At 45.0% G+C, this 13,230-nt stretch overlaps 1 protein-coding gene across 4 annotated transcripts in view; it reads left to right on the top strand.

Annotated features, from left to right (window-relative positions):
- Positions 1-13,230, top strand: part of MDGA1 (MAM domain containing glycosylphosphatidylinositol anchor 1) — a 229,423-nt gene that overhangs the window by 142,706 nt on the left and 73,487 nt on the right. For 2 of the 4 annotated variants that reach the window (XR_002863611.2, XM_023924414.2), the window contains exon 15: positions 12,241-12,371. The exons of the other annotated variants lie outside the window; for them this stretch is intronic. Coding sequence is in view for 1 of the 2 variants with exons in the window: in XM_023924414.2 (XP_023780182.1) it covers positions 12,241-12,371 (131 nt within the window). In the remaining variant the exon portion in view is untranslated. The remainder of the gene's footprint in view (positions 1-12,240; positions 12,372-13,230) is intronic. 4 annotated transcript variants of the gene reach the window in all.

Below are 13,230 nucleotides of genomic sequence, written 5' to 3'. Positions count from 1 at the left end.
GGCTTGGAAAGGGGTCTCATTCTTTGATGAAGAGTGGCCCAGACTGGTGGAAAATTGAAAAAAAAAAAGTTGTAGGGAGAGGAGGCCTCTTGCTTTTTTTCTTGTGTTATATTCCCAAGTTAATTTCACAGGTGAAGTAAAAGCTCATCAACATTTGCTTGATTTTGGAAGAGAGCTCAGTTTAACAGTTCTCTTGTGGTGGTCTGTCTGGAGATGGGGTGGACTGGACGTGTCAGAGAATCAGCTCATTACAGGATTTTTACTTTTAGCATTTTAACTCTTTACTGATTGCTCTGCCCACAAATTACCCAAAAGTGATGGTGACCTCTCTCCTGAGACCTAAGAAAGCCTGAGTTCCATTTTCTGTTCTTCAGCTTCAGACATCTTTTATATCTGTTGATTTTTCCCTTCATACCCAACATTATGGCCCCTGCCTGATCTCTGGTTTTCCTCTTGTTGTAAAAAGGTGCTGATAAATTTCTGTACATAGACAGTGGGTAGATAGCAGCACCCACTCTTTCCATGGTGGGTGCTGCTGAGCTCAGAGACCAAATTTTAAAATCAGACTGATCAGACAGAGACAGATTGAAAGAGAATGAAATGAGAAAAAAGTTATTTTTCTCTCGGCCCGTGGAATGCATGACTTAGTCCAGCAAACCCACCATATATCTCCCTGCATATTGAAACTCAGTACCTTGTTGCCAGGCTTGATGCCCTTATTGGCTGAAGTCTTCTCAGAGTTCTTAGGACAAAACAAGTTTATTCAGCTCTTCTTCTTTAGCCCTTTGTTAGAGGAGGATGTAGGACTCCATAGGATTTCTTCTGTGAAATGAGGGGACAAACCCTGCCCTCCCATCAATCTCACAGATGCAACAGTGTGAAGGTAAAGGTAGGGTTGCTGCAATCCTGAGCCATGCCTTGCTTCCCATAGACCTGGCTATCCCTGATGCCTGCAGTCATGGCCACAACCCCTGGCTCACAAAGTGCCAGTGAAGTCCTGCCAAGCCAGAGTGTACACAAGAGTGTATCATATTGCTCCTGTCAGCAGACAATGCCAGCAAGAGGGTGTCTCCTATCACAAGCTCATCTAGCAACTCCAGCTCCATCATGGAGCAAACTTAAGCTCTGTCACTACAAAAAGTAGCCGTATAAAATCCTGACATTTATTTATTTTTTTAATAACCCTTTTATTACCTTTTTTTTTTTTCCCCACTACAGAACTTGAAAGCTGGTTTACTCTCAAAATTTGACTATAAAATATCTGTAGCCATCCAGGCAAATCTTTCCTGGGAGAGTTCCCAGACACTATTCGTTTATAATAGATATGACGAAAGAGAGAAACAGAATACAAATGCACTGGTTGTAGCCATGATATAAAATATTCAGTGTCTAGCAGAGCAGGATGCTGTTGAATATCTCTCAGCTGATGAGAGAGCAGGATGAAGGGGAGCTCCCTGGAGGCAATCCCCATTCTTCTGAAGTTATTTGGTCATCTGTTTCTCTTCCTCTGGCCCCCTCTGTAGCAAGAATTCACACTGCCCTATGGTGCTGACAGCCCCAACAGAAAAATCCAGGGGAGAGGAAAAAAAAGAATCCCATTTCCCCCAGACATTCAAGAACAAGGGCGTCTTACTTGCGGCTGTTGTAGAAATGTCAAATGAGACTCAGTTGGAGCCTGGTGCTAATGATGCCATTGTCATGGCATTGATCCCTGTGTGAGCCATTCACTTAGGAGTTGGACCTGATGATCCTTGTGGGTCCCTTCCAGCTCAGAATATTCTGTGATTCTGTGTTTCTGAGGAATTGCTTGCTTTCTTCAGAGGAGGAAACTAGCCATGGCAGTTAGCAACTCTGCAAAGTTCAAAAAGCCTCTTTGCCAGGTTGGCTGGGAGCAAATCCTCAAGTCCTTGCTTCAGCCATCAGACTACTCTGCCTCCCTTCCCAGGGGCTGCCTGAGAGGGGGATGCTCTAAGAGGACAGTTTCCCTGACAGACTAGTTCCACCACAGTCCCCTGCCACCTTTCTCTTATGCCTCCTAACTCAGTGGTAGCCAGGTTATGACCTGTATGGCCTCCTGCTCACTGCTGGATGCTCCTGCAGGTCCTGCAGCAAGAAATGTCTTCATGGTCATGAAGGTTGCTGATAGTCATGGAAATTTCAGCCATGGAATGGAGAGTTAAGGGTGTGATTGTTCCAGTGCTAACACAGACCTTATCTGACCACCCCATATATAGAGCAGCTGAGGCTGGTCTATTAATCAGGATGGGAAGCTTCCAATAAAATTATAAAGTATTCATTGCTTTCTACATCTTCTTGAGGAGGGAAAGGGGGACAAAAGTGCTGACCAATGGTATCCAGTGACAGGATGCATAGGAATGGTTCAAAACTACATCAGGGGAGGATCAAATTTCTTTATTGAAAGGGAGGTCAGACACTGGAATGGGCTTCCTAGAGAGGTGATCAATGTGGTCAGGTTGGTTGTAGGTCCTTCCCAACATTTCTTTCCCTTCATTTTCCTTTTTTCTCTCCTCTGTTCTAAAATCCCACAAGGAACAATGCTGGGGACTGTTTAAGAAGGATTTTGGTTTGGAGTCACTGGAAACAATAAGTGATCAAGTCACTTGCCACAGCATCTGAGTTCAAGAAATCTATGGCTGTTTCACAGAGGAAATTGGATTGTGGGCAGGCCACTTAAACAGGCAGTGTCACCACTGATGCCCTCCTGCTGAGGAGGAATCACAGGTCTGGAAGGTCTGCCAAACTGAATTGCTTCTTTACTTCTTCAACTCAGATCAGACAATCAGTGCAAAGGTGTGTCTAAAAGGCTGTGGTATATAGTCACATGTTGAAGTCAGTGGGTGCCATCTTTCTGACAAGTGACATTCGTCAGATCTGTCTGGTCACACAGATTGAGAGGTACCGGTTATGTCAATGCAAAAGCACCTTGAACCACAAAGGCATCATTTTTGTAAGATTCAACATCACAGCTCCCTCATTCCTATCCGAACTTTGTTTATGAACACAGTACTCTGCCATTGCACAGTAATACAGATGGCACTGTGGAGGTAGCTGCATTCTTTTGGATACAAGAAGTTTGCCCTATATAGAAATGTGTCATTCATTAAATTCATGCCATTATCTCCAGTCCAATAAGTCTATGCTGTAGAGATTACATCACTGGATTGACTGAGGGGAGGCTGATTTTCCTAATGAGTATGATTCACTTCCCTCTAGGCTCTTGAAAACAAGTTGCAGTTAGAGTTAAGTGAACAGTTTGTAATGAAAAAACGTATTCAATTTTTTAAATACTCATTCTTTTTCCACTTATGCTGATGTGGTTTTGGCCATCAATAAATACATATTTGACTAATGATTCGTTAAGAGATCCAGCACCTTCCTGTGGGCTGTGGTATGAGCCCTTTGGATAGATTGTGGTGTCTTCTGGTAGTATCTGCATGGGTTTTTTAGGAAGTTAGTCAAATACCATGATCATGAGCAAGGATTATAAATACCTAGCAAGAAGACCACATATTTGTAAAGTGTCATTCAACCTCTGTAAGTTCAATACAGTGGTTCTGAACCAAAGACAGATGAAGTCATTGTTTTTCTAAAGAATTCTGTGGATTTGGGATTAGATTTAAAAATTATTAAAACGGAGTGGTACTGATACATCATCTAATCAATCTTCCTGCATAACCAAGGGCAGAGAATTCCCTTTAGTTACTTTTGCTGGAGCCCAGTAAATACTATGTGACTATATCTGCATTAGATGTTTAGTTGCAAAGAGCACTAAAAGCATGTTTGATATGTAGGATTTGATCATCCCTAAACCAAAGAGTTTAACATCTAAAGAAGAATTCATGGATACAAGGGAAAGGTGTTCAGATGTGCATTGGCTACATGCTATTTTCATTCCATAAATATTGTGTCTTCATGTTGATGCAGGCATTCTATTTAGTACCTTTAATGTGGGTTCACTGATCCCTGCCTTTCTCTGCCCCTCACTAAAAGGGCATCACTGAATCAAGTTCCCAGTGCATATAGACACTGAAATGTTGCCTTCTTCAAAAGTCCTCTTCTGTCTTACCAGTTGAACATCTGACTACTTTTCTGCTGCTGATTTTGTTGGGAAGGCTGTGGGAGCATGGATTGCTAGTACCCATTCTTCTGCAGATACTCTGAATCCCTGCAGATTTTCTTTGCTCCTGATCACCTGATTGGAGACACAGTTGTTCCTCTGGTGGACAGTTGCTGTGATACCCCTTCCCTTCATTCGGCAGCACATCTTTCCATTCAGACTTTAATCACAGCAGCAGCCTTGTGCAAAGTTGAGGTGCTGAAAGGATGGGACTTAATCATCTCCGGGTCTTGCATCAATTATTGAGACTCTGATATATACAAAACTTAACAGACAGTTAAAAGGAAACAGGAGCTCTCAGAGCATATCCAGGTACTCCTTAAGCACTCCTTTGTCAATCTTCTCTCCATAGATTATTAATTATTTCACTCTTAGTTATTCCAGGTGCCCATCTGGACACCCCCCTGGGTGCTCTGACAGCATGAAGGCTATGGTGACAGAGTGCAAGCTATGGTACATTACTTGTGCATCCATCGCTATCTGTACTTGATTTTCAACCAAGCAACATGATTTTGTAAAGTATGGAAATGCATCCCAGAAAATCAAAGAAATGCTCAACAAGTGTCAGTCACCACTAGCACTTCTAAAAGTGACTTTCTCTCCCAAAGAGAGCTCTGCAAGGATGACAGTCACCCCAACACTTGAAGGAGTTTGCAATTGCAGGTTTGGAGTCTCACTGTCTCAGGTAGTCGCCTTGAAGTTTTGTTGTGCAAGTACAGCAGGCATAAAGTGGGAAGTCTCTTGCTATAACGCATCCTATAATGCATCCCAGCTATAATGAGCTCAAAGCTGGGAGCACAGCCTGCTCTAACAAACAGCCTTCCTGCAGCAAATCACCTTCAAGGCCTGAACCATTCATCCTCTCACATCTCCCTGGGTCAGGCAGAGGATAAGGCCAGAGAACAGCTTTTGAGTGGTGACCTCAGTTCAGCAGGAAGAATATGTGATCTCAGCTGCTCCTTCCTGCTGTCTTGCTGGCTTCAGCATTGCAGTCAAATAGCCCATCTGCTCCAAGCCCTGCAGCTGTGCAGCTGCTATGCTTGGCTCCCAGGACTGAGACACCACTGACAGGGTGATGATGGGGAAATAGGGAAATTATTAATAGGGATAGAGAAGAGAGAGGAAAATTTTTCCTTAGCATAAGTACATCTGTGTCTGCAGGGCTTTTGTCAGGAACCCTTTCACACACATCTTTTGTATTTTGGGGGCTCTGGGAGGCTCCCTCCTCTCTTGCTGAGGTCGTTGCAAAGCTTGCCCACAAAAGGGAGACAGGCAGAGCCCCCTGTCTGGCTGTTGTGCTTTTTTAAACCTGTCAGTGTCTATGAAGCAGACTGTTTCAGCTCATTGGAGAGTGCTGAGCACAGTGTGTGCTCTCAGTCTGAGACCTGGGCATGTGAATTCTGCAAAGGACCCAGCTGTCTCTGGTGCCAAAGATGAAAGGGCCTGTTATCAAAGCTGGGAGGAGAGAAAGAATTGCTTGAAGGCATCTGGGCATATCACGAAACAGGGTGAACAAGGAGCAAACAGACCTTACAGATGAACAGTGGTTCACTCTCCTTCTTCAATCTGCAAAATTGGTGGGAAAAGTTGCCTACACATGATCTCCTTGTTAGGTTTATCATACTCTAATTTTTAATGGTTGGACTTGATATTAGAGGTGTTTTCCAATGTAAACAATTCCATGATTTTCCCCCAGGCTGGCCTCTTCTCTCTTAAGGTAGTACCCAGCACTTCTGGGGACCAGCAGCTACAGTACAAAAGAGGGAAGGAGCTGCCCCCATCAGCATCTTCTTATCCTGCTTGCTAGCAGCTGCACAGAGAAATGAAGGACAGCATCCATTTTCCTGTCCAACACCTGAGGCTCTCCTGGCCCTGCCTGGAGCAGAGTCAGCAGCAGCACTGGGCTCCTACACAGCCAATGGCTCCAACAGGTGACCAGCTCTGAACTTACCCCCGAGTCACCTTCCCTGTGCCCTCCCTATGTTCTGTTCTAGACGCGTATCAGATGGGCCTTTGTTCTTCTGAGATAGCATAAATTTAACAGTAATTTAATGGAAATCTTTTTTTTTTCCTTCTTTTGAATTTCTTAAACCACATCCTCTTGTCCACACATAAAAAGCCTGTTACTGGTCACAAACAACCTCTGAGGGAATTTTCTATGAAAAGGGGTGCCAGGATTTTGTTCCTTAAGCACAGTACCAAAGATAAAAGTTTTGTATCATTCATCTTTCTTTGCTAACAGTTTCTGTAATTAGATTGGTGGATCAAATGAGCAAAGGAGTTCAAGCATAGCTCCATTGCGAGTCTGCTCCTGCAGATGTGTACATATCACCATCTGCTCTCTATGTACACAGACAGGTGGGGATATGCTGGAGAGAAGGAGCTATAGCTATATCTTGCCTGCCTTCCTCCCATTACTCCTCATCACAAGACAGCCATGACAATACCACTGCACTTAACCCACTCTGTGCAGGGCCCAGGTCCCCCCTGCCCAGTGTGTCTCCCCAGAGGCCCAGCCATCCAGCCATGTGTCTGTTTTGCGTTTTTAGAGTGTTGTTGCTTCTCTGCTGTACATTCCCTCCATCCCAAAATTCCTGTACATGCCAGACTGGTCAGACAGATAGTGACAGATCATAGATCAGTCTGTGCAATTGGCTTTGCCATGTCAGGGAATACTACTTCAAGCCCAGACTCATTTGATGATGGTTTAGGAGGTCAGAGGTGGAATCATGCTTGTTTCTTTGGGTTTGCTGTAGGGGAGACATTGCCGATCAAAACTTACCTATTGCTATCTATATCCCCAGAAAGTCCTAGACACAGCAGGAAACAGGAGGCTTTGATTCCCCTGATTCCTTTCTCTATAGCCTCCCTACTGTACCAGAGCATGGAGTATCCCACAGCAGTCAGCTGGCAGCACAGGCTCAATGTTCTTCATGCCCCAATGCAGATACCTTGTGAGTAGATGTGGGATCATGGTGCTTTCCAAACTCTGACTAGGATGAGCTCTCTAAACCCTCCTGCCTGAAGTTAGTGAAGCAGTGCTTGCAGAAACAGGTCTGTGTAGTGACGCTATGACTGGACAGAGGGGACCCTGCACACCAAGCTGAGAACAGTGAAAGACATGTAGAAATAAAGTTCTCTGTAGTCAGGAGTGGAAAACAGCCCAGAGGCTTTAATCGTCTTACTCTTGTTAATGTGTGAAGCATCCTGAGAGACTGTGAACAAGTAAATACATCCTACCATGGCACAAAGACAACGTACATTCCTAGAAATTATGAGTCAGTATCACTTGGTATTATTTCTACATCTCTATCTGTGCGACAATTATTTTTCCACTCTCTGCTCTCTGGCTGTCAGAGCAATAACTTTCCCCCCAGCTCTGTAACCAGTCTGATGCTGACTGCTGTTCATTAACATCCATTTAAATGAGAGAGGGAGAGAGACCTGTGTTTATTGTGGAGATTATAAACAGTAATAGATTCTTTCTGAAGACGGTCATTTGCTCCTGGTATTTGCCTGCACTAAGCTTTGGGATTTTAGTTTCTGATCAGAGTGGCATTAACATTAAACACTCAAAGAAGTGCTCAAAGCCTCTGTTAGAAATGTAAGAGCTCTTTTCTCCCTGGGTTGATTTTAGCCCTCATTTTGGGTCTACATGTGACTGCTAAGCTGTGCAAGGTCTAAGTCCTCTCCACACAGTGGATCTCTTTCTAGCTATTAGATATCTCTTGTAATCAGTCAGCTTCTTATCTCAATCTGTCTTGCCTGCATTGGAAATGCCATGGGAATTTCCATGAAGGCTTTCAGCCCTGAATTCCCAGTTGGGTGTCAATCTAAACTGGAGCTGCATCCAGGAATTCTCATCAATAGCTGATCTCCCGAGATCGCCTAGTACTGGAGCAAGGATTTTACAGGAGTGCAGCAGGCAGTTGCAGTGAGACCAGGCTGTGTGCCAGCTCCTGGCTGTGGATCCCAACAGCCTTTCCTACCCATCCCAGAGCTCTGCTGCGCATGGTGTGGCACCCCATCTCTCAGGATGTAGTGTCAGCCTCCCTTTGCTCCCTGATTACTCCAGCTGCCTGCCTTCCATCTGAGCCATGTAAAATGAGCTGTTCCTTAGCCTTTTCCCCACCCCATCACCCTGCATTAACTCCCCAAGAGAAGTCTTGAGGAAACCTCTACCTTCTCTGCCATCCCACACTGACTGTGCTGATGGCCTGCCCATACAGGCCCTGCATCCCTCCCACTGCTGCCTGCTCTAGCTCTTCTGGAGCTACACTCCAATTCAATGTGGCAGTGAAGTCCCCATCCTGAAATCCCCATTCAGTGTGGAAACTGAGTGAAGACCTTTTTTCATTGTGAGAAGGTAACATTTAAAGGCATCCCTTGGGTTACTCTATCTGGCAGCCCAGCTGGTCTTTTGTGCGAGTGCCACTCTTTTGAAATGCCAGCTCTGGTCTTCAAGGCAGCCAGCAGAAGGTACAGCTGGCTCTGCCTGTAATTAATTCCTCATCACTCATCGCTTGCTTTTATTCTCCCTTTTGATTAGGAAGAAGGAGTAATATGGGTTACAAGACAAATGCAAAGATTGCCTTGTATGGGAAGAGGTAACAACAGGATTGCTGGTGTCCTGTGATTTTTTTTTTGTCTGTGTCTGGTCAGCTGGAGAGATATAGCAGCAAATAGATGGTCTACCCTTTTGTGTGTCTCACCAGCAACTATCCTTAGAAAATGCCAGGCAGGGGAAATGGGGAAGGGGAAACAAGGAGAGAAATAGGTAACAAAACAGTCCAGCTTGCTTTGGGCTCTGATAGAGGAAACCAGGCATGCTTGTAGTGCGAAAGCAGGCAAAAAGGGTGAATGCAGCACTGCCACTGGAGACCATCCCAGATCACCTCCATTGATGAGGAGTTGGAGAGCAGGTCACACTTTGATTCTTCTTCAGTTTGTAGTCACTGGAAAGGAAGATGACTTGGAGATTCCCGTAGTCCAAATCTGCAATGTTTTATGGCTCTGCCTTGAGCGCAGATCTGGAGGTTTCATTTACAGGTACATCCATCACAGGCTATGTGCCCTTAACTTGACTGGCAACTGGTGGCACACTGACACATGGTAGAAGGGAGTAAAGTAGAAGGGCTGCACAAACTTTAATATCTACAACACTGTAGACTCCATTCAGAAGGGATAGAGGTTTCATCACTGTTTCAAGTCCAGGACCCTCTTCCATGCCTCCCAGAAGCATATTCCCAGTGTTACTGGAAAATGGAGATACTGTATTTCCTTCCCAGACTTGGGGAAGCTTTGTAATGTAGCAGGGATTGCAGGTAGGGCTGTGAGATCTGGCTGCCCTTCACAATTCTGACTGATTTCTGAGATAGCTGTGGGCATGCTGCTCTTTGTTTTGACCTTCAGTTTTCCATGTGTAGACAGAAGTAGTGAAACACTGCATGTTGTGAGAAGATAATGGAGCTTCCTTTCCAATTGTAAACCATTTGAAGAATGCCTGCTCATATTCAGTATTGTTGTATTAGGGAATTCAAGGGCCAAAAGGTTGTTTTACTTGATGTTGCAAGGACACGGAGCTGTCAGCCAGGATGTGCTCAGGCTTGGTTTGGGTTTAGGCCAGGCATTCACAGCCAGTGCTTTGGAGGCACTAATTTGCATTCCAGATGCTTCTCTGGATTTCTTTCTCTCGCCTTTGCTTTTTCCTTAGAGCATCAAAGTTCGTTTGCTGCATGATTTGTCCCAGTGCTGGCTACTCAGCCAGGCTATTGTGCAGCAAATCCTAGCTACAATTCCCCAAGTGAGGATAGATTAGACAATGGTTGTTTTTAATCCTTGCTTGCTAGCAGCTTCATATTAATTCTTCATTTGCTCTCAATCCCTCTCCTCACCGGCTCTGGTGTCTGTAATTAGCTGCTCTGAACACACTCCTGTTGACATTGATCTGTGGGGTTATGTAGTTCCTGCGTGAGCTGTCAGTTTGGACAAGGGTTTCCATGAGGACTAGGTATCCTTAGAGAGACTTTTCTTCATAGGAAGCTGCTGAGGGCAGGAAAGATGCCAAGAAATCAGCAGCTCAAAGCCGGTTTTGCCAGAGACTCCTATAGTAACTTCTCTTATCTGTGGCACTGTGTTTCCAGGAGGGAGGTGTCACTGGTTTGGATTCCCCAAAGTTGTGCAGTGCCAGCTGGTCTCCAGAGAGAGAAAACCAAGCTATTTTTCTACTTGTCCTGGGCTGTGGTGTGTATCCCAAACTGAGTACCACCAGGGAAGGGGATATGCTTTGTCCTTCAGGCCTTCATCTAATTTTCTCAGCTTGTCTAACAGCTAATGCTTCGAATATTTCCAGATGATAATGTGTTTTCTATCCTTATTTCATTAAATTATATACATAATTTATTTTTAACCTTTTCTTGTAAGTCATTCACTAAGAATCTAAACATTTCATCATCTTTACTATGCTCTGAACTCCCTGTGATGTATCTTTCCTTTTCTGACAGGCTGGCGTTTGATGTGAGTATTTCCCAGTCCCTGTCCTTCACACAGTGCCCCTAAGGTGGATGTATCAAGAATGAAGGATTTGGGGGGATCATGTAGGAAGGAGGTTATACAGGAAAGTCTGTTTCCTTGTCTCTTCCCCTGTCCTCTTTCTCCTGCTTCTCCAGAGGGCATACCCATGTGGGAATGGCAGCATCCCAAATGCAGACAAACTACAGATGGATAAGTAAGGGTTACTATTTCCTCCATACTCTCAAGTGTAATATATCTGCGTATAAAGACCAGAAACACTGATGAGCAACAGCATGACTTGAATTGTGATTGATTGATTGATTGATTGATTGATATCTTAAGAAAAAAAAAAGTGTTTCAGGTCAACCTTGATTAAATGTTTAAAAATGTTTTTTTCACTGAAGTAAAAAAGGAAAAGAAGTAATCTAAGGGCATACTAACAAAATGCTGCAGGAAGACAAAATGAGGTGGTTTTGTGTGGGGGTGGAGGGTAGGAAGCTGTGACACTGTTTTCAAAGTGAGAACTGGAAATGCTTTGAGAATTGTTGGCTTTGGTTTTGGTTTAATGATTGACAAAACCTCTTGGGAATTGCTTTTTTTGAAAGAACTTGAAGTCAGCATTGATTCATAGGATCTTTGTGAACCTCTGAAAACATTGAGCTGGGATGGTACCACATGGTGTGGAACAGGCAATGCCATGTGGTACTTCAAAGAACAGCTGCTCACTCTAAGACTGCTCCCAGGGCAAGTGGTGAATGAGGATGCTGGTTGTATTTCCACAGCTGATGGCCAGGGCAAGAACAGGGAGAGCCCTGTTAGCTGCATTGCATATTTCAGGTGTCAGTGGTGAACAGGGAGGCAAATATGTGTTCTGGGGTCCCCATTTCAAGTGGAATGTAGAGAAATTGGTGGGGTCCAGCAGAAGGGCATCAGGATGGTCAAGGGCCAGGAGCAGAAGTCTTTAGGAAGAGAAGTTAAGGGAGCTGAATTGTCTCAGTCTGGCAAAGAGAAAGTTGCTATTGGCCATTGGCCCCCAACTGTTTCAAGGGCAAATTCAAAGATAATGGAACCAAAATCTTTTCATAGTATTAAATTATATGATAAGGAACGATGTCCACAACTGGTAGTGCTAGAGGTTCATAACGGACAACAGGAAAACTTGATTTCCTCAGGGAAGTTTAAGAATTGGCCAGGCAAAACCATGCAGCACTCATGTAGAGCAGGAGACAGCTTCAAGAAGGAGGTTAGATGGGGGCCTCTGGAGGTCCCTGGTATTTCTGCCACCCACTTCTCATGCCACCCCAGCCATGCTGCACACCACTTTTCCTCATCCTGTCCCTCTTTGTCTGTATCTGTGCTTCCCTAGGAAAGGCCAGGTGGATGAAATACTGCCAGTGGCACTTATCCATGAACGCAGGAAAAAGCTGGCTCCCTTCAGAGATAACCATTGGGGCTCTGCAGTCTGTCCCTGGGCCAGCTGGACTTACAGCTGTAGTTCAAGGCTGAGCCCAGACATGTGCCAGGAGCCAGCCAGCAGGCAGGCTTGGCTGCCTGCACCAGCATGCCAGAGGCCTCTTTCTCTCTTACAGGCTCCTTGAACCTGCTAGTTCGTGTGCGGAACAAGCGAGCCATTGACACCCAGGTCTGGTCCCTCAGTGGGAATCGGGGCAACATGTGGCAGCAAGCACATGTGCCCATCAACCCGCCTGGGCCCTTCCAGGTAAGCCAAGGCCACAGTCAAGGAGCCACCTGCCCTATCCATGTGCCATGGATGTAGATTTCCTGGCAGGCATCTTCCTGTGTAGCACAGAGACTGGTGGTGCACAAGGGACGGCACTGGGAGCTCTCAACCCCCAGGGTCACTGGGACAAGGCAAAGGCTTAGTGGATGCACAGAAGTCAAATCCACTTCTCCCTGAGGTTATTATGGGCAAGCATCAGTTTGGCACTATAAATTTTCTGATTATTACTGCTCTGGAAACTGCTTGTCAGAGAGCTCCTTTTGGCTATGTCTGTGTGATGGACAGATACCTTGGTGCTGGCCTGTTGGTGTAAAGTGACTGAATGCTAGAGATTTTTTCTAGCATGTGCTGTGAAGCCCACCTCTGCTGCACCCCTTGCTTAGAACTCTAGGAGTGCTTGTGAATAAGAACTGGGCACTCTGCATTGCGCATTGAGTTGTTCCTGTGTACCCAGGCAGTGGGGTGCTTTTATGGCTGAGGTTTTTACCCAACAGGCTACTTTGCTGTTGTATGATTGTCTGTGAGAGCTTCTCTGTACAGGCTGGTTAAGTTGTGGCACTGTGGCAAAATGCCCAGTGGGCTTTTGGATGCTTCAAAATAGTAAACAAGAATGTAGTTACTCTTGCAAATTCTATTTGGTATTGGTTGGCTTGTTAGAGCAGGACATGTAATAAAGCAGAGCTCTAATGCTCATTTATTACTGCACAGATGCTCAGCACAAAGGTTGGTCCCATAAATAGTTGGGTTTTCAGACCCTATGAATATTGGAGAAGCAGGAAAGAAATAATTATCTTGGGGGCCTGATAAGATCTGTCTCTGTGTCCTGCTTACCTCTGCA

This window comes from Cyanistes caeruleus, chromosome 2, assembly GCF_971803275.1.
Source record: "Cyanistes caeruleus chromosome 2, bCyaCae1.hap1.1, whole genome shotgun sequence".
NCBI classification, from domain to species: Eukaryota; Metazoa; Chordata; class Aves; order Passeriformes; family Paridae; genus Cyanistes; species Cyanistes caeruleus.
Note: the sequence above shows the minus strand (reverse complement) of the source record. Positions and strands in the feature narration are given on the sequence as shown.